At 39.7% G+C, this 22004-nt stretch overlaps 1 protein-coding gene across 1 annotated transcript in view; it reads left to right on the plus strand.

Annotated features, from left to right (window-relative positions):
* CCDC171 (coiled-coil domain containing 171) overlaps positions 1-22004 on the plus strand; it is a 161244-nt gene that overhangs the window by 10564 nt on the left and 128676 nt on the right. The window contains 2 exon segments of the mRNA XM_064439638.1: positions 1455-1636; positions 6758-6904. Of these exon segments, the coding sequence (XP_064295708.1) occupies positions 1455-1636; positions 6758-6904 (329 nt within the window).

Below are 22004 nucleotides of genomic sequence, written 5' to 3' on the forward strand. Positions count from 1 at the left end.
GAGACAGCAGCATAGCAGCAGACTGAGGAGGGGCTGGGGCCAAAGTATGACCACCCGGCAGGCACCAAGAGGCAGGACTCAAAAGGGACCATTGCTGATGGAGCGACCACAGTACAGTGACCCCAGTGTGCTGTGCTGCCTGTCACCCCCCTGAAGGGACTGGACTAATGTGTGCTGGGGTCTAGAGAACAAAAATGGGTAGGAGAGGTTTTGCAGAGGCAAGGAATGGTTTCCTAAATATATGTATGTGTGTGTGTGTGAGTTTCTTTCAATACCAGAATCAGTAATTAGAATTCAGTTAACTGATAGTTGGAATAGTTGGGTAGTTGTCTGGAATTCCTCAAACCATTTTTTTTTTTCCTGACAGGTGCCAAAGAAGTCAAATCATCATGGTGTTGCTTCTCAATTCTTCTGCAGTTTATAACTTGCCACTTGTTTTCCCTGGTCACGTGGAACCTTCCTCACCTCATTTGGTGTTTTGATGTGACCCTGACTTAGATCCTTGGACAGTAGGCTTCATTTGTGGCTTGTCCTCTTTAGTATTTCCTCCACAATTGGTTTTCTGCTGTTCTTAATGAGACTTTACCTTTGCTGCCTGACAGTCCTTTCCCGTCACTGTGTCTTAATGTGCCTCTTCCTTGTCTCCTTCTCTGACGGGGAATAAATTTCAGAAAACTGGGATGGATTTGAAATAAAAATGTGTTAGAAAGTGGCGATCACTTAAATGCTAATGTGGCTAGTTGTATTCAGCAAAATGAAAAGCTGATACAAAGTACTTTCATTTGAAAGCCAGTTTGTAAAATAAAGCAAAGTTCCTAGTTGAACTGCTTAAATTACATAGGTGGAGGTGATGAAGCTTTACATGGCATTTAAGCTTTTGTAGAAGAGTATATGCAATGTTCCCCTATCTCAGGGAATTTACTGGGCTGAAGATTTAAATCTCTTGAGCAGTTTGAAATTTCCTTGGAAAAGCTGAGCCTTTGCTCACTACCCAACTGCCTTAGGTTTTCTTATAGTGCCTTTCAGGGAGCAGGTGCCTATCTCAACTGTCACTTAAACAGAGCTCAAAATTAGTTGATACAGACTATTGCCTATATCAAATAGATATTTGGAATTAAGCTGGCCAAATGTTGTAGAAATCAGAAATTAATTCCTCTAGGCTATAGAGACCTCACCTGAAAGAGTTATCTCAAGTTTTTATGCTTTTCCAAGAGGAGAGGAGTTTTAGTTTATAAAAATTTCTAAAGTATTCCTGTGTCCCTGTGTGAAAGATGCTATAGGAACACAAAACTTGATTTTTTTCTTTGTAGTGAAGACGGTGCTCTCAGGTGCTGGAAGTGTTAATATTAGTGTTCCACAATATACAGAAGAACTGATGATCACTATACATTTTTTCTGAGCATGTTTTGCAGTGCTACTTGTCGTCTTTCTTTCTCTTTTTCTGTAAACAACAGTACTGAATGAAAAACTTCAGCAGAAACTGGCAGAGACTGAAAAAACATTTCATATTGCTCAGCAGAAGTGGAAAGAACAACAGCAAAGACTTGCAAGTGAGAGGGATGATATCCGCAGAATTTGCAACAGTGAATATGAATTGGTTCTTAAGGAAAAAACTAAACTAGAAAGTGTTTTGCAGGTATGATTGATATTGATAAATATTGATATTTATTGACTATTGATAAATTTTGATATTGATAAATAAATATTGATAAAACTATTGACTATTAACTATTGATAAATAGTTGGAAAGTTGCATGAGATGATGCTGGAACTTTTTTGGTGCGAAGTGGGTGGTAGGTTGGGGTTTTACTAGTTTAGGGAAAAAAGTCCCCCAAATAGCTAAATACTGCAGAATATTTCTGAAGAATAGTGTTTTATAAAGTAACACTGAGTGTGTAACAGTCTTTCTTGTTGTGATGGATTGTGTTCTGCCTGATTTTTCGTGGTAAACACCTAAACCAGGTTACCAGTGCGCAGTGGTAGTAAGGCATATGAGTGCTGTTGTGCAAAGCTGAGTTAGTAAAATCAGGGGCACCCGACACCTAGTTTCTGACTTTATTCATTCTTACCTCCCCCAGCCTGATGTCTAATAGCCTGTGAAGTTGAAAATCATTTGTATACTACGAAGACTGCACACTGTCAGAGAACCCAAGTAGTGATAATGGGCTTTCCAGCTGTGCATTATACATTATTCACTCCATGCCACAGACAAAAATGACTGTTGTTGAAATTCTGCTGTTTTGTTAGGAAAAAATAATTTAATACTAAGAGATGGCCTTATAACCTGTTTAGGCTGTGGGCCTTTATTCTTCAGATAATTAATTTCATTGTATTTCATGAAAAAAGTAATTTTCAAAGCTGATTCACACTGGTATGCATAAATCCCATAGATGTTACATGCATAAAAAAAGTAATAAAATATAAACTTTTTTACACTTTTTTTATACAGTCAAGGTACTAAAAACTTAATTATGTTGCAAAGACAGTATTATGGTGTGGCAGTGCTGAGTTAACATACCCACTTTTTCGTGTTCCACAGGGACACAAACAATTACACAACTATAATAAATTTAGTCTTCTTAATTGACAATTGAATTTCCTTATATCTTAGCAATGTAATAACAGCATCTGAGGAAAATTGAGAATGTATTCAGCTATAGTTATCCTTCATGCTTTTAAAGAAGTGTAGTGCAGAGGCTCCGTTAAGGCTGATATCCATTTACTCATATGCATGACATATGCAGAGAACAGATTGCTACTAAAAGATTCACTTTCTTCTATTCAGCGAGACTTTTCTGTTTTTTATATTCCTATTTTCTTCTTTTATAGCTTCCTTTAAGATGTGGCACACTTGACTCAGTTGGTCTGGGCATTGGTCAAGCAGTAGAAAATTAGCCCTGCTTTCTTCCCACGCAGTCAGCTCCAAGCCTGGGACAGGGCCAGACAGTCTACCCAAATGGCACAAAATAATCCTTACCTGGCAGCTTGACAGTGAAGTTCTGACAGCAAACCTGCCTGTTCTACTGCATTATGGTGCTGTTGGTCGGATTCTGTATTTCACCTGTAGGAGCAGCTCTTAGAAAAATGGGGCAGACAGTATCCCTTAATTATGTCTATTCCAAAAGTACTGTGTACTGACTCTTTAGCTGTTTGTTTGAAGGCAAAATCTGGAGAGAGAGGTGCAATAATGAGACCTGAAGTAGAAATCAAGTAGTGTGTGGATACGTGGTATTTCTGTGCATGGGCTACAACAGGAGTTGCACAGGAGGAGCCCCAATTGTGTAGATGGATCCCACTGAACTGGATTTTCTCTGAATGAACGACAAAAAGGAAATTCCTCTTCCCAGTAGTTTTGTGGATATGTTGAACAGTGCTTCGAAGGAACAGTCAGGAGAACTGTAAAGGAACAGCTAAACAAACAAAACAAAATGAGAGAAAGCCAATTAAAGAAGTTTCAGAGAATAATATATGAGCTGATTGACAGGTAACACCCTAAGATCCTTCTCAAACCAGCAGAGACATGATTCAGTTTTCATTCCGAGTCGATGCTTAAAAAAGTAGGGTTAGGTATAAGCTATGAAGAAACCTATTTTTAGATACAGTTTTCTTTTTTGATTTGCCAGGTGGAGCAGGCTAAGAGTGGAGGTTTGGTCCTGAGTTCTGTCTAACGGTAGGCTGAGTCAGGTTGAGGAGGCTTTGGAATAGACTTGCCTTCTGTTCCGTACAGTGTTTTGTAGAGGCCACATTCAGTAAGTTTAGTACTCTATAAACAGAGCAATGTTGGAGAGGTACACTCTCAAGGGATGCTTGGCCTTAGATCAAAAGGAGCAGTGGATTGCTTGGGACATTGTGTTTTCTGTCAAAGGATGTATATTCAGAAGTAAAGATGGTCTGCAGAGGCAAGTGTGTAGTTGCTAAATGTATTAAAGCTAGAAAATTGTTCAGTCCTAAGGTAAATGTGATTCACTACTAGTTATCAACTCCTAACCTGCTTTCCATAGTAAAAATGTTCTATTTTCCCACTTTGCTTTTTTAGCTGTTCTCCTGCCCATCACCCTAGTTATAGGTTTTATGTATAGTTATAAAATTCCAGCAAATTAAAAATACATAAATAAATGTCAAAAATGGACTTGACTGCCTTAGTTGTTGCTTGAAAGCTTAATTGATTTAAACTTGGCAGATACATGTCAGAAGGGTGTGGGTTTATAAATTATGACTTCAGATGTGTTCCAGTCTTTTGCATTGTGTATTTACAGGCCTGTTTTAAATACTTTCATAGTTATTCTGAGTTATGAAATGAAAGCTGGATAAAGGGGATCTAATTTTGGACTTAATACGTACATAGAGATGAGACTTTAAAGCATGTATGCAAATCCTGGTTGGAAAAGCTGCTCTTTATGGACTGTAATTCTGAACTTGGCTATGAAAATGCTGAGGTAGGCATGGAAATGAAGTGAACTTAACCTACGGAAATGTGTCTCTAAGATATGGAGGGAAGTAATCCTCTCTGCTTTTGAACAGGTTTGTAGTGTGCTCTGTTGGGTGTGCTTAGCATGCCATCCACTTCATAATAGAAATTGTAGTTCAATAGTCAGTGCAATAGCATCACCTTGTGGTTAGTCAGAATATAATCTTCCTTCACAGAAGCACTCAATTTTTCTCTTAGACTGCTTGTGAAATCATGTTGTTTATATACCCGTTTTAAAAAAAAACAGTTATGTGTTTCATAAGCAGATATATATATAGTAAGTGTGTATGTGATATGCACGTATGCACATACAGATTTTTTTTTTTTTTTTGTTAACATGGTGAAGTGTGTTTTTCTTTGAATCTTCTAAGTGCAAGTGACTGCTGGGGTAGCCTTGAACAGTTTCATACCAAGTCTGAAAAGTTTGGAGAATTCTTCAATGTTCTGAAATCCTATAACTCGTCTTGATTTGTATAACAAGATTTACATATTCAAAGTCTGATTAATGTTACCTACGTTTCCAGTATAAAATGTTTTTAACTCTTGATGTAGTGTTTTGCAGCAAACTGTGTATTGCTTATTTCATGAGTGTTTTTCCTGTCTCACATTTCCTGATGTCTGGAAGGTATACCTGAGGAGATCACTATCTCCATGTCTTTCGGGTGTGGAGAGAGTGGGAGTAGTTGTATACTTCTATAAAATATGGTTAAAAATTTGTTTTTAGCATGCTGATGGGAAGCAACTTGGACCTTGGCTTGATATTACAGGCAAAGTTAAGGGATTAACTTAAATTTACACCATTTCTAGGTATACTACTTTTGCAATATTTTGATTTACTGAGGTTCCCGTTTTTTTCTTCATGTGTGTTTCTCATGCATGCTCTGTGTTATCTTTTCAGAGGATGCAAAAAACCTGTGCCTTAGTACCTGCGCATGGAAGAAGACAGAAAATAAACCATTTTTTCAGTTACTAATTGGCAACACTTAGCACTAGTACAGTTGTGATTCCCTTCTTGAATCATTTGATTTCCTACTGAACCACCAATTATGTTTGGCCAAAACTTTCTACCTTCAGTCTGGAGGAACTTCTAGAAATAATTTTCCAAACTTTGGAAAAAACCTCATATTTCTTTGATCTTCATGTATAAACATGGTTCTGTCAGACTTCAATCTTATGAAGAATCATTCTGTATGAATAATTCATTTTCTCCTCCTCCTCCCTGCTCTGCAGATGCCTCATGATTAATAATTTCTAGGAACAAGATTATGTTATGTAAGGGTAATAGCAGAATTTGCAGACCAACTGGTTTATTTTCACAAAATGTCTCTTGCCATGATATTGAATAGGAATAAATGAACAGGACTTATTGTAATCTGTCTGTGTTTTGCACAGAAGGTCATTTTAACAAATTGGGTCCCCAAAGGTCCTCCAACTAAATCACTGGATTTATAGCTTGTTTCTCATGCTAGTTACAGAAAAGCTTATTCCTGTCCACTAGACCAAAGCTATTCTTTTTGAGACTTCTGGGATCTCCAGCTTAAGTATGCGCTAGGCAACTGGGGGTTCATTATTTGGCTACTTTCCTCCAAGCCTGGTGTGCTGTGAATGTGGATTTTATAACAGTGGCTCCACAGAGCTGCCAAGGCCAGTAGTGTTAGTAATTATCCCAGCCTGTAGCTTGGTTCAACTTCTGAATGCAGAAATTGAAGTAGGAAACAGCTTGGTTATTTTATTCTGAGAACTTTGTAGTTCATGTAGATAATTTTTTAAAGTAGTTCAGTTTCTAGACAGAAGAAGGTATTTCTCAGCACAGCAGAAATGAAGATTATCTAGTCTATGGGAGTAACTATTTGTAAAAGTGTCTAATTTGATTTCAAGTTCTAATAGTTAAAGTCAGAACAAGATAGAACTACTATCCCTATGTATCATTTTGTCAAATCGACTTAACTGTTTCCCTCTGCAGCATTGCCATTGAGCTGGGAGAGAAGAGATTGGAAGAGCAGCCTGTACTCTTTAGAGTGTAAGATTTCCCATGGGGAATTGGCTCTGATCTTACTATTACCACAAATGTCATGTCCATAGTGATTTTTGAACCAAAACATTTTACCTGGTAGCAAATGAAGAGCATGTCTACTGTTGAGTAAATGGTTCTGTTGATACGTGCTAACATGTTAGATTTTAATAACCTGTTCTAATGCAGTCTCCATTCACAGATTATTCCTCTTTTGAACTCTTTACTATAACACTTTATTTTAGGAAAAGTATGTCTTAATCTTTTATTTTTTCTAGGAGCAGAATAATGCACTGCAAAATCTACACAAGAAAATGAAGGATGTGGAGGTGGAACACAATGGCTGTACTGAGCTGCTGAGGCGCCAGGCCAATGAACTTGAATATAGCACTGAACGAGAGGAGCAGCTTAAAAAAGACCTTGAAGTAAGGCTAATAGAATGTTGCTGTTAGTCTCAACAAGTGCTGACACTCTGATCAATTTCATTTTTGAGGGCTGGAACCTCCCAGTTAGGCTGTGAATTGTATGTACTGGATTAATGAAATGCTGAACATCTGTTTTGCAGAAAAGGCTGAACAGGTGAATGCCATTTACACTGTGTGCCTGACTTGAGAGTGGTATTTGAACAGCAGATAGGAAAATGTTTATGTAAGCGTGAAAACAAGGCTAACTTTACTTTAGGAAATCTGTACATTTCTCTAACCTCTTAGTTTGTCTATCTTCTGATCTTTTTGGCTTAAGAACAGGTTTTCAGAATTAGTGAATTTGTGATGGAGAAACTACTGGAGCTGAGAAAATCATCAGATGTTGTGCTAGGCAGACAGAATAGCATAATAGAGGATCACAGGGGTTGTATGGCAGCCTGTTCATATCTAGGCTTAATTGATACAGGTAGTTTTAGTTTGCCTGTCTCTTGAGTGACACTCAGTGCTGAGAAGTGTCAAGTCTTCAAGACTAGTACCTTGTAAATATGCCTCTTCTGCTAAACTGCTAGTTCTCTCCTAAGTTTCAACAGTGTTTGTCCACTGATAGACTTTGTAGTGACTGTGTTATCTGTATGTACAATCTCATCCAAAACTTTCTTGGTGGAACGTTTGTCACTGCAGAAAAGCACAGTGAACGGATGGTTCTTTATCCTGATATAAGGTTTTACCAAAGGCATCTTTAAATATTTTCTGCAGTGAATTTTAGAGAATTGGCACTTGCAGGATATTGGGAGTCCTTAAAGGAATAAGTGACAAACAGTTTTCAGCTGTGTTTATTCTCTGTTATTTTTTCCTTAAAGGCAAAAGAAGTGTTTAAAGCATTGATTGCTAGGTAGGTAGAGCCCTACATTATAGATGAAGTACAAAAGAAAATTCCTGCAGGGAAGATCAAAGCTCATCAACAAAAAACACTGACTTATTGACCAAACTGGTAGACTTTTGTGCCCTCAGAGGGATCTACAGGAAATCTATTGCCAAGTATTGTGAGCTGCACACATTGGCCTAGACAGTATTACCTTCAGTTAGAAAGTGCTGCATACTGTGAAGTTCCAACAGCCCTTTTAAAAACAAAGATTTTTTTCTTCCAAGAACTTGAATGAGGGCTTTTTTTGTGACTTCATGGCTTTTAATATATTAACATAGGAATAATGAGCTAAAAGGAGGACCAAATTATTTATCTTTCTGAATATTTTGATTGGGTGTACTTGCCATCTGTAAATTTGAAAAGGAAGCACTCAGTTCCATGAAAATGTATAACTGCTATGCCCTGGAGATTTTTTTTCAGGGAATGCTATCCATTAACCACAATCAGCTAACATATTTTCATTGCTACTTAATTTTTACTAAATTCTTTTATCTTATTGAATCTCTTAATAATGTCATGAGAAAACAACATATTCAGACTACAGAAAAATCAGTCTTGAGGTACTTGTACCTATAGCTATTTAAGCAGTGATTAAGGAAAGTAAGTGATGAAACCTCTTGCATTTGTAAGTCTAAGCAAATTAGCATGTCTCCCTGTGAATTTAAAAAAAAAGTCTGAGTTAGACTGCAATGCATATGCTTTAGTCAGCTTGCATCTCACTTTACCATCTCAAAAGTAAATTGCATGTGTGTAGGTGTCTGAAAGGGCATACAATAGTAACTTACCATTTCTATACTTGAAGTCAAAGAGAGATTAACAAAGAGGCATCTCTGAAAATACCATTATTCTTTAAGAAACAAAAGCACTAGATATTTTAAGTTTTCAGTATTGATTACTGTAGGTGGTATTGATTACTGTAGACTTTGTACTGGATAGTGGACTCAAACTCCAGAGTTTGTGACAACAGCATAACCTGCATCTTGCAACGTAACAGTACTCTGCATCACCATTTGTGGAGCAAGATGTGTTCTGCCTTTTCTGTGGTCATGAAAGGCTGCAAGAATCTCAAGTTCAAAATTCAGGTTAATAAAATCTATTTTAAGCTGCTCTCTCACCCATAATCCTTTCCCAAAAGATAATATACTAAGGAACAGTTTAGTATTAACAAAGTTTGAAATCTAATTACAACTTTGATTTGTAAATTTGTCATTCCTCTTCCTCTTTTACCCTCTGGTGCTCAGTCAGGCAGAGGTATTATCTGTCCTTCATGCTGAAGCAGAGTGGAAAGACCTCAACCAAAGGGACTCGATAAGCTGCTCTTCACCTTTATAGCTCAGTTATTGGAACTTTGGTCTTGAAGGCTGTAAGGGAAGGAAATGGGGAATGTTCAAGGACAGACTTGTTGCATAAAGGAGAGGAAATGAGCACAATCTTCCCTTCTAATTGAATTTGAAAGAAAGGACTGTTCCCTTTTAAAAGGGCATGCTGCATTCCCAAGTAGAAGGAAGTAGAAGGAAGCCTGGAGACTGTTGGTATTTAAACACATTACTGTCAGTATTATGTCTTCCTCTCTGCCTTAACAGCTGATTCACTAGCATGCTAGCTTCTGTGGATCACATTTTTACTTGCCAAATTCTTCCCATACATTTTGGAAGAGGCATTAAAGAAGGGCACTAAAGCATGGGCAGTAGTTTTCACTGTGTGCCAACAGTGCCAAAGTCTCTTTGTGTTTCTTTCTATCTGATATTACTCTCATATAGTTCTGTAGTGTTCTAGCTGTCAATTTAAAACTCCTCAATGTATGGGAATAAGTACCCATGTTAGAAGTATGGTTAAAGTTCTGATAACCAGTTCTGTACCCAGCTGTGGTTAAACATAACTCTTATTTTTGCCTATGACATCAGTATTTGAGATGAATTTCCATTCAGATATAGAAGCCTTAAAATAGTACACCTAGACAGAACGGTCTACATATTTTCATGAAATAGCCCTATTTCTTTATTTCTCATAATGGAATTTTTAGCTTATAGATTGAAATTTGGTTTTTGTGGGAAGATTGACACAGGAGACATGTCTTATTTCAATTTCCATGAAGAATGCCTTGTGTTAATGGGCATTTGGTTAGAAAACGTGTACTTAAGTTCTTGATGATGGCAGCAAACTTTGTAGTGATTTGTGTAAAGTGTAGTGTGATTCTAATTAAAAGGCTATCTTATAATCTTAAGTTATACACTACTTGATAGGCAATGAAGATGAACTTTTTTTGGAGTTCACAAAGCTGTTCCTTTACTACCCTCTGCTGGACATAGGGGAGAAGTCTGTGGGAAAATATTTGTTTCAGTAATGAAAGGAAATGGCAAATTTAGAATATTTTTCTTTTTGTATGATGACTGTCTTATGAAAAATTTTATCAAATAGACTATATAATAAAGAAAGGAAGGTGAAAAAAGTTGTCCCCTCTTTGTTTGTTTGTCCCCTCTTTGTTTGTTTGTCCCCTCTTTGTTTGTTTGTCCCCTCTTTGTTTGTTTGTCCCCTCTTTGTTTGTTTGTCCCCTCTTTGTTTGTTGTCTTTTGTCATTTTTAAAATATTAGGCTGGTTTTACCCTTCAATCATTATTCTGGACATGGTCTAAAAGACAACATGTCTCATTTCTGGAATTAGAAATGAAGAGAAAGAATACTGGCAAATTTGTGTAGACTCTTCAGTTGAAAGTTAGCTGTTTACAGGGTCTAACCTGCTAGCTTTACAGTTTGCAGTGATATCAATGTGGTGTACAATTGTGTGGACATTAGAGTCCTTCTGAAATGGAACACATACTGTACCGGAAAAATTTAGTTGGGAACCTTATTCTGCCTTTTTAGCCTAAGTAGTCAAACAAATTCTTGATGTATTTTTATTGAACTCATGAATATACTACTATTTATGATAATCAGTTTCCTGGAACCAGTGTCTTTTATTTTAGCTTTTACCTCCATTACTCTGGAAAGATGATTTCTTGGGAAAGATAGAGCAATTTTGTATATAAAAATAGTGTTTCTTGTGATGTGTCTAGCTGCCACAAAGCTGGGTGGGAAAGCTGTTTGACAAAAAGTGGAGGATTTCACCATAAGAAACAGAATTATTAGTTCATAAATTTGAAACTCTGTCTTGTTCACATAAATGTAATGATTTTCTATTGTTTGTTTTATGTGTTTGAGGCTGCCAACTCTTAGTAAACTGGAGCTCAAGGTCTCTCAAAGTTTTTAAGCCATTCTCATGAGGCCTGCAAAATGTCCCATAGCTTGGTCCATTTTATTTCTGTGACTGAATACGTTGCTATATTTCTGAGACTGTGAGTTACCATTTAAAGACCATTCCATTAGCTTTCATCTTGCCTTTCCTGCTCCCCACCTGTAAGTATATTGACCTTTTCATGTACTGCTAAATGTGTCATCTTGTATTAGCTTGGTAATGCTGCTATGATGGGGAGATGACTGCAAAGAAGACTTGAGTGATGGTCCGTCTCTGTAATTGCAGAAGGTGTGTGTGCATGCAATAGTTGAAGGCTGTGGGTGTAGTAAATTTCTTACTGTATCTAAGTCAGTGAAACATGAAATTTACGTCCCAGCTAAAAAAACCAAAAAATCCCCCACCCACAAACCTGCTTATTTTTTTCCCCTCCTTGTTATTAATTTTACCATGAACTGCAGTGTTAGGTAGGTTATAGTTGTCATAAGAAAGACTTGAAGAAGCTACAAGCAGTGTGAGGGAGGACACATTCCACAGTCAGTTAACAGTGCTACTGGCTGAACTTTAAAGTACCTTTTATCTTCTATGACTTTTGACTTCTGTGACACACTTCTTGATGGCTTACCCCTACTTAATCCTTTGCTTTCTAATGTCTCCACAATACAAAACTGGCATCTAGGAATTCCAGCTACTGTGACTTTTATGTCCTCTAAGCACTGAAGTTTTTGTAATGGTATCTTTGCGGTTGCTCCAAAGTCATGTTTCCCCAGTGACAAGCTCACTGACATAATGGACTTCCTTTCTGAAAGGAACTTCGTTCTCTATCATCTCATATGTCATCACTTTATTCAAGTCCAGTTTGAAGGCTCAAACCTCACTATCAGACTGAAGTTGTTTGAATATTGTCTTATGTGGCCCTCACCAGGAGTTAGTAACAAGTCACACGTGCATGTATAAAGTAAGTGTCAGCTCATGTACAGTTAAGGGGTTTACCAGCTAATGAGTGTGAGAACCAAAAGGGACATCTTTTTGCCCTCAAGATCCTGTAGGAAGGGGCAGCAGTTCAGATGGGTCTGCCAATTTGCAGCTCAGTTGCAGATTGGAATGGATTTGGACTTTATCCAAAGGCAACAAAATTATATCAGTTTAGCAGTCCTACTTAGTTCTACTTTTTTTTTTTTTTTTTACACATAAAGCCAAGCGTATGACTTATCTCATTACACCCATCCCAGTGTAGTTATTTTTCTGGTATTGCGCAGGTCAGGTATGGCTCCACAGTTAATGAGACATGTTACTCTACACTTCATATACAGGAAATGTTTACAGTGAGAGTTGACTGCACTCTGTCAGGCTGAGAGAACATTTACTTCAGTGGTTAAGAATTGTTTGTAATTAAGGAACCTTATAGTTACTAAAAGATTGTTTATTATCTGGACAGGAGATGGCTCCACCTTACCATGATCAAGAGGCACCAGTGGTTCTAACACTAAGTGGAAGTGGTCAGCACATGTCCCAAAGATGTGTTTAGACCTGACCTCCTGAGTTATGAGTCATAGAGAAATGCTTTTAAGTAGGAAGAAGTAAGATCTTAATCTGAATATGGAAGCACACAGAGTGGGTGGATGATGGTCCAGATACGAGGTACACGTGTGTCCTCTTCACTTTGTCTTGGCTGAGCATTTCACATAGGGGTTGGACTTCAGCCATGGGGAAGTGCAAGTATCCTGACAACTTGTTAGTAAAATGAAACTGAAAAATCTTTCAGATGCGGTCTAAATAGAAGCAGAGAAGAGAAAAATTACTTCTATCACTGTATCTAAACTTAGTAACTGTTGTAAATATACTTTTCTTCCTATTGTTAACTTTGTTGCTTATCTGATAAAGGGTATCTTGATAAATATTGAACAATTACATTTTTACAGCTGTGGCATTGCACAGATGTAAGATACTGGATTATTCTTTCAGTATGGAGTGCCCCAGTATTCACAAATATTGCAGTACTTAAAGCAAGAGTGAGGGGCTGAGAAAAGTGGAAACAACAAAAGCCAGTTTGGAAAATGGTATTGCAAACTGTTAGCATGCAGAAAATGTCTCCTAGAAACCACTTTAGCATTCACTTGCAACAGGACACAGTAAAAGTGACTGAACCTTAAGGGATTAGAGTAAACCTACGACATGGTTGCTTACAAGTTCTAAGTCTGGCATTGAAGTTTTCTTAGTTATTTTTATTTTCTCTTTTTCAAAAGTCACAATTCTGTCTGTGCTACCATGGATCCCAGATATCTTTGTTCTTTAAATTAAGACTGAAAATGACTGAGTTTGAATATCTAAGGAAACTTTGGAGACTGCATGAGTTTGTGTGTGGTATCTTACTTAATATGTCTGCCTTCATGTATCCTGTTAGGTGCACATGGAAGTAACAGGTGACTGAATCTTGTTGAATAACCAGTGTTTTCAGTGTTGACTAAGCAAATGCTGTGTAACCACTGGAGGACGCACTTTTTGGATCCATCCTTGAGATCAATCTCTGTGACTTGGACCTGACAAGAAGCTTTCCAAGCTAAACCAGAAAGTGTTCCCATTGGACTCCCAGTTGAGAGTCAGTGGTCTGTATGTCTGCAGCCTGCAACATTTCTCTAGAACTTGTTTTCACACAGCCTTGTCTTTGTAGACAGGCATTGTGTAAAGTTTTCAAACACACATGGTTCAGTAAGGATACTGATTCTTACACTTCATCTGATTCAAAGAGGTTTGCCTGGCTAACATCATTCCAGTACCAGTGTCTTTCTGTCAGACAGGAACATGGAACTCTTCTCCTCATCCCTTTTTTTTTTTTTTTTGGAATTGTTAGTATGGTGTTACAGGTTAGACTCATCCCTTACGCTTCTTTCTTTCCCTTACAGAGTGCATAATGGATTATTCTCACTGGTAGAGCCTGCAGCTTCTCACTGTGAAAGGAAGAGCATATAAGTATCAGTCGAGCCTGTTTGAACCTTTGCTAGCAAAATACACAAGATTTTCTGTGGAGTGTTTTTTTTTTTTTTTTTTTTGCAGCTGTGTTCTTCCCAAGTAAAACTTCAGACTCAGCTTGGAATCCAGGTGCAACTTCTGTGGCTGATGTGCACTTATATAAACAGCAATTCCAAGGTTCTTTTCCTTAAAGCATTCTAAGCAAACCTGAATTTCCTTATATTCAATAACTCTGTATTGCTTAGCAAGGCTTATCTGCTAATGGCTGATTAGAGATATCTCATGAAGTTTTCGTTTTCCCACTGATTTCCCACTGATTTGCTGGCATGAGATTTTGTTTATATTTGCTGGATGTATGAGCCATCAGAGAGATGATCTCTCCAATGATCACATCAGAGATTTGTGTAATTCTCATCACAAGAACCATAAGCTTCAGCAGTCAAATCATAGAACCCAGGAAAAAGAATATTTGTTGCTCCACCAGACACAGACAGCATCTACACAACTTCCTCAATTTACATATGTAATTTTTCTGCAAGCTCTTTTAAGCATCTGAATCTCTTCTGGGTGAGACAGATGCTTATACTGGTAAACTAAGATTAAGGTTTACCTGAGTAATCTTCTGAGACTTTTGAGGAGAACACAGTTCACTCTTCATCTTTGGCTTCTAGAAATGCAAGAAATTAGTGGCAGTCCCTGTCAGGTCCCTGACAGTGACCTGTCTTGAATGAAAATAAATTTTATTTCTCTCCATAGGTCTTTGTTTTCTGAAGGTTTGGTGAACTAATTTAGACAAGGTTTTAAAAATCAGAATTGTAAGAAAATACTGGTATGAGGCAATGTTTTCAAGCCTTGAACTCCAGAAGAAGATGAGCTTTAAAAGCAAGAATAGGACATTGAGATTCCTAACCTTGTGAAGAAACCTCAGTTTTGAGCAAGTCAGTTTTCTCATGCATTTATATGGGGATGTGATCTGTAAGATGATACTTATCTGTCAAACAGATATTTTGATTTTTAGTTTCTAATTTGATTCCCTGTGTGTACTGCCATGAATCTCTTTGAAGACTTCCTAAGGGATACCTGTCAGGTACATCTAGCTCTCCTTTGGTCGGTGCCTAGGGTTCATTCCTCTTTTACAGTAGGCTAGACACATTGTCCTGCTTGCAATTAGGAGCCCGTTTCTCACATTCCAGAGATCATCAGGAATATCTGTAGCTGAAATACTAGTTTTCCCAGTGCTTCTCTTTTTATAGGCATGCTAATTCTACAAGTTAATTCTTCAGTGACTTGTGACAATGCAGTCAAATGAACAATCCACAAATAAGTCTATTTTTAAATTGAATTGCTGTTGCTTCAGACAGCAAAAGAGTGATATGCTGGCACCTTTTACAGGTGTCTGCTTGCTCCTGCCTCTATTTCTTCATTGTCCTAGGATTTTTCTTAGAACTCAAGTTTCAATATTTCTGGGAGTTTGTGTTTCCTTTGGATCATGTCTTTTGTCCCAGCAGTTAGTGTCCATCATGTCAGCTCAAGGAGATAGACTCTACTTTTAAATAACTATACCAGGACCTAATACCTATACACTCTGGGAGAATGTAATTGCTCCAGTTTTTCATTTTTGCAGATGCCCTCACTCAAGCTGTTATTTATTCTTTTTTTATTTTTCTTCTTGGGACTGATGAAATTTAACAGTCCTAGGGGGCTCCATTTGAGAGGATATGTTAACCATTTTGACAGTGTCTTGCATCTCTTGTTTCAGCTGAAGACAGGCAAAGTGAAGGCATAGTTCTACTTTAGACTGGTGCTTACGAAATAAAATAACACTTAGAAGACAAATGCAATACAGACCTTGTGAATTAGTAAGTTATGCCTAAAAACTTTACTTGCAGAATCAAGTTTATTTCCCCCTTTTTCCATTTCAGTGTTTTCTATGAGAATGAACACTTGAACAAACCAGCCAAAGACAGAAAACCATTTTTGCTCTTGAGGGTATGCAGTGAGATATTCTCAGTGAAGTTTTTATTTCTCAATTTTATTTAAAAAAAATTATGTTTCCCACTCTAAATGTTGTGATAGGTACCTTCCTTACTGTTTTCTTTATTCTCCTCAAAGTAGAATTATTTTCAGGCTGACTTTTAAAATGTTATTAAAAAAGAAATGAAATCCACTTCAATTGTATTTATGGTTCACTGACTACTTTTACTATGCTGGCAGTATTCTTCTGAAAAAGCATCCTCTTGACAGATGTTGACCTGTTGGAGGATGCTAAGGAGTCCTTCCAAACTAAAGCAGGAGGTAGTTTGCTAATTCTCCGTTAAGGGCAAAGGGAAGTAGGAGCTGATGTTTGGAAGGAATAATACTGTTAAGAGTCTAAAACAAGCTATTTTTGAGAATAATTTTAGCAATATGGAAGTACAGTGAGAGTGTTTGTGCAGGATTTGTGAATTCTTTTTATTAAGTACTTTATGCAGATAAAACTCCTGGGAAGGAGCAAAGTGTAAGCCTTTGACAGACCTTACTGTGAAGTAGGTTTGGTAAGCTCTGTGCTGTTGCTGCTTTTCTCATTACTAGGCCTTCCATGGGCATAATTTTCAAAAGTCTTTCCTTTTGTGTGTGTGATTACACAAAGTTTAAATTTATTGCCAAAAGCTTTTATTTTAATGTCTGTTAATGTTCTTTCTCTTCTTTTAAATGTTCAGAATCCAGATGCAGTCTCACGTTCTTGTTACTTTGTTTTACTTTTCCAAAATCAATAATTTCAACTGTATTTATATAACCTTAAATGTGCTTATGTTAAATGACTTTTAAATATTAATTTCTTTTTCTTCATGTCCCTGATTTAACTCGAAGCCAAGAGACATTTTGGGATGAATTTTTCTTTTCAATTCAGTTATCAGTCAAAGTGAAAACTTATTGAGAGAAAACAGTGTAGTTAAAATTGCATGTGAATTTCCATTACAGCATGTCTCTAGTTACTGCTTTTGGTAAAAGTGTTTTTCCACATCAAATTCCATGTCCAGGCCTTTATCTGGACATACATATCTGGCGATTGGTTTTGTGTTTATTGTAACTTGAAATAATTTTTTCCAGCTTGGATCACTTAAAAAAAAGTCTAGTAAAAATATAGACTACTTTTTGTAGGCAATCCAAATTTCCAAGTAGGTTCTTAACATAGTAATTTGCATTTTTGTGTTTTTCTAAAGGTAAGAATGAGTAAGAAAGATGCAACAGGTTAATTCAGAGAATCCCATTTTACTTGAACTATGCATGCATGTACAGGTGTTCTTCTGTGTAATGAGATGTAGTAACTGACTAAAGTAGTCAGGATACTTTTTAAGAGATCATAAACAACCTGATAATTGCTAGACAAAAATGTGTCAGAATAGTTACAAGCCAAGGAACATAGCAGTAAAAAAATACCAGGTTAGTGCTTCGAAACATAACAGAGTTTACAGATTTTTGTGGTACGGAAACTTGACTAGTCCAGGGCTGCAAAGCAATCTGTTCTGGGCACCTTAATTGGAAATTAGGTGCCAAAGCCAACATAATTTTGAAGAATTCACTATCTTCTGTGTGCTTCATGTGTCTCATCACTGAAATTGTTGATACTCTATTGATAACCGCATTGTATTTTGGAAGATACAGGGTGTGGTTATATTGCCTCAGATGACAACCTTTGGGAAAAAGCAAATAGCAAAGGAATAGGTAGAATATTTCATTTGGTCTTTCTGATTTCTGACTCCAGCTGCAGTCTTCTTGATTGTAAAAAAAAAAAATAATGCAGCAATAGAATCATTAAGGTTGGAAAAGATCTCTAGAATCATCAAGTCAACCCACCAACCCAGCACCACCAGGCCTTCTAAACCATGTCCCAAAGTGCCACATCTACTTGTTTTTTTGAACACCTCTATGGATGGTGACACCACCAGTGCTCTGGGCAGCCTTTTCCAATGCCTGACCACTCTTGCAGTAAAGAAATTTTTCTTAACACCCAATCTAAACCTCCTCTGACTCAACTTGAGGCCATTTTCTCTTGTCCTATCACTAGTTACTTGGGAGAAGAGGCTGACACCCACCTTGCTACAACCTCCTTTCAGGTAGTTGTAGATAGTGATAAGGTCTCCCCTCAGCCTCCTTTAGACTAAACAACCCCAGTTCCCTCACCTGCTCCTCATCAGATTTGTTCTCCAGACCCTTCTCCAGCTTCGTTGCCCTCTCTGGACATGCTCCAGCAATTCAATGTCCTTCTTGTAGTGAGGGGCCCAAAACTGAACACAGTATTCGAGGTGCTGCCTCACCAGTGTTGAGTACAAGGGCACGATCACTTCCTTACTCCTGCTGGCCACACTGTTCCTGATACAAGCCAAGATGCTGTTGGTCTTCTTGGCCGTCTGGGCAAACTGCTGGCTCATGTTCAGCCAGCTGTCAACCAGCACCCCCAGGTCCTTTTCCACCAGGCAGCTTTCCAGCTGCTCTTCCCCAGTCCTGTAGCGTTGCATGGGGTTGTTATGATCCAAGTGCAGGACCCGGTACTTGACATTGTTGAACCTCATACAGTTGGCCTCAGCCCATCGATCCAGCCTGTCCAGGTCCCTCTGCAGAGCCTTCCTACCCTCGAGCAGATCAACACTCCCACCAGCTTGGTGTTTGCAAACTTACTGAGGGTGCACTCGATCCCTTCATCCAGATCGTTGATAAAGATATTAGACAAGACTGGCCCCAAAACTGAGCCCTGGGGAGCACCGCTTGTGACCCGCTGACAGCTTTTTTTAGCTCTGTCCACCACAACTCTCTGGGCTCGACCATGCAGCCAGGTTTTTACCCAGTGAAGAGTACAACTGTCTTAGGTCATGAGCCACCAGCTTCTCTTGGAGGGTGCTCTGGGAGACAGTGTCAAAGGCTTTGCTATTCCAGGTGAATAACATCAACAGCCTTTCCCTCATCCACTAGGTGGGTCACCTGGTCATAGAAGGAGATCAGGCTGGTCAGGCAGGACCTGTCTTTCATGAAGGTCTGATCCCCTCGTGGTCCCACACATGCCTGGAGCTCTCACTCAAGACGAACTGCTCCATAATGTTCCCCAGTACTGAGGTCAGGCTCACTGGCCTGTAGTTGCCTGGATCCTCCTTCTGGCCCATTTTGTAGACAGGTGTCACATTGGCAAGTGCCCAGTCATCTGGGACTTACTTCCCCTGTTAACCAGGACTACCGATAAATGATGGAGAGTGGCTTGTCAAGCTCCTCTGCCAGCTTCCTCAGTACTCTCAGGTGAATCCCATGCAGCCCCATATACCTGTGAGTATCCAGGTGGCTCAGCAGGTTGTAAACCACTTCCTCCTGGATTATGGGGGATTTATTCTGCGATCCGTCCCTGCCTTCCAGCTCAGGAGGCTGAATACCCTGAGGATAACTGGTCTGACTGTTACAGACTTATGCAAAGAAGGCATTTAGTACCTCAGCCTTCTCCTTGTGCTCATTGGCAGTGTTCCCCTCCATGTCCTATAGAGGATGGAGGTTCTCCTTGGTTCTCCTTCTGTTGTTAATGTATTTGTAAAAAGACTTTTTGTTAACTCTTATAACAGTGGCCAGATTGAGTTCTAGCGGGGCTTTTGCCTGTCTGATTTTCTCTCTGCATGACCTTGTGAGATCCCTGTACTCTTCCTGAGTTGCCTGCCCCTTCTTCGAAAAGCAGTAGACTCTCCTTTTTTTCCTGAGTGTCAGCAAAAGCTCCCTGTTCAGCCAAGGCAGTTGTCTTCCCTGCTGGTCCATCTTAGAGCACATGGGGACAGCCTGCTCCTGCGCTTTCAGGACTTCCTTCTTGAAGAATGCCCAGCATTCCTGGACTCCTTTGCCACTCAGGACTTCCTCCCAAGGGACTCTCCCAATCAGTGCCCTGAACAGGTCGAAGTCTGCCCTCCAGAAGTCCATGGTAGTGGTTCTGCTGACCTCTCTTCTCACTTTGCTGAGAATCAAGACCTCTATCATTTCATAGCTGCTAAGCCCAAGACGGCTTCTGACCACCACATCTCCCACCAGTTCTTCTCTGTTTGTAAACAGCAGGTCAAGCAAGGCACCTCCTGTGGTAGGCTGACGCAGCAGCTGTGTCAGGAAGTTATCTTCTACACACTCCAGGAACCTCCTGGACTGCTTCCTTTCTGCTTTGTTGTATTTCCAGCAGGCATCCAGTAAGTTGAAGTCCTCCACAAGAACAAGAGCTAGCGACTGGGAGACTTCTGCCGGCCACTTGCAGAATGCTTCATCTACCTCTGAATCCTGGTTGGGTGGTCTGTAACAGACCCCCAGCAGGATATCTGCCTTCATGCCTTCCCCTTCATCCTTACCCATAAGCACTTGACCTTATTGTCACAATCATTGAATTCTGTACAATCAAAACACCCTAACACACAGAGACACCCCACTGCCTCTCCTTCCTAGCCTATCCCTTCTGAAGAGCTTATAGCTATCCATTGCAGCACTCACAGAATCACAGAATGGTGGGGGTTGAAAGGGACCTCTGGAGATCATCTTGTCCAACCTCCCTGCTTGAGCAGGTACACCTAGAGCAGGGGGCACAGGACCGTGTCCAGGCAGGTTTTGAATGTCTCCAGGGAAGGAGACTCCACAATCTCCCTGGGCAGCCTGTTCCACTGCTATGTCACCCTCACAGTAAAGAAGTTTTTTCTCATATTCAGGTGGAACTTCCTATGTTCCAACCTGTGCCCATTGCCCCTTGTCCTGTCGTTGGGCACTAATGAAAAGACCCTAGTCCCATGATCCTGACACCCACCCTTTAGATATTTATAGGTATTGATGAAGTCCCCCCTCAGTCTTCTCTTCTCCAGGCTAAACAAACCCATGTCTCTCAGCCTTTCCTCATATGGGAGATGCTCCAGCCCCCTGATCATCTTGGTAGCTCTCTGCTGGACTTGCTCAAGCAGTTCCCTGTCCTTCTTAAGCTGGGGGGCCCAGAACTGGACACAGTACTCCAAATGTGATCTCATTAGGGCTGACTAGAGCAGGAGGATAACCTCTCTCAACCTGCTGGCCACATTCCTTTTATTGCATCCCAGGATACCATTGGCCTTCTTGGCCACAAGGGCACGGTGCTGGCTCAGGGTCAGCTTGCTGTCCACCAGCACTCCCAGGTCCTTCTCAGCAGAGATGCTTTCCAGTAGTTCAGCACCCAGCCTGTACTGGTGCTGGGGGCTGTTCCTCCCCAGGTGCAGGACCTCGCACTTGCTCTTGTAGAATTTCATGAAGTTCCCCTCGACCTAGCTCTCCAGCCTGTCTGGGTCATGTTGGATGATAGGACAGCCTTCTGGTGTATCAGCCACTCTTCCCAGCTTGGTATCATCAGTGAACTTGCTGAGGTTACACCCTGTCTCTTCATCCAGGTCATTGATGAATATGTTAAACAGGACTGGACCGAGCACAGACCCCTGGGGAACACCTACTAGTGACAGGCCTCCATCCAGACTCTGCCCCGTTGATCACAACCCTCTGAGTTCTGTTTTTCAGCCAGTTCTCAATCCACCTCACTTTCCACTCATCCAACCCATACTTCCTTAGCTTGTCTACGAGGATGCCATGGGACACAGTGTTGGATGCCTTACTGAAGTCAAGATAGACAACATGCACTACTCTCCCTTTGTCAGTCCAGCCAGTTACGCCACCATAGAAAGCTATCTGGTTGTTCAAGCATAATCTTCACTTGGTGAATCCATGTTGACTATTTCTGATAACCTTCTTTTCCTCTACATGCCTGGAGATTACCTCCAGGATGAACTGCTCCATCACCTTTCTGGGGATGGAGGTGAGGCTGACTGGCCTATAGTTCCCCAGGTCCTCCTTCTTGCCATTTTTGAAGATTGGAGTGATACTTGCTGTCCTCCAGTCCTCGGGCACCTCTCCTGTCCTCCATGACCTTTCAAAGATGGTGGAGAGTGGCTCAGCAAGAACATCTGCCAGCTTCTTCAG

Source organism: Phalacrocorax carbo, chromosome Z (genome assembly GCF_963921805.1).
Source record: "Phalacrocorax carbo chromosome Z, bPhaCar2.1, whole genome shotgun sequence".
Lineage (NCBI taxonomy): Eukaryota > Metazoa > Chordata > Aves > Suliformes > Phalacrocoracidae > Phalacrocorax > Phalacrocorax carbo.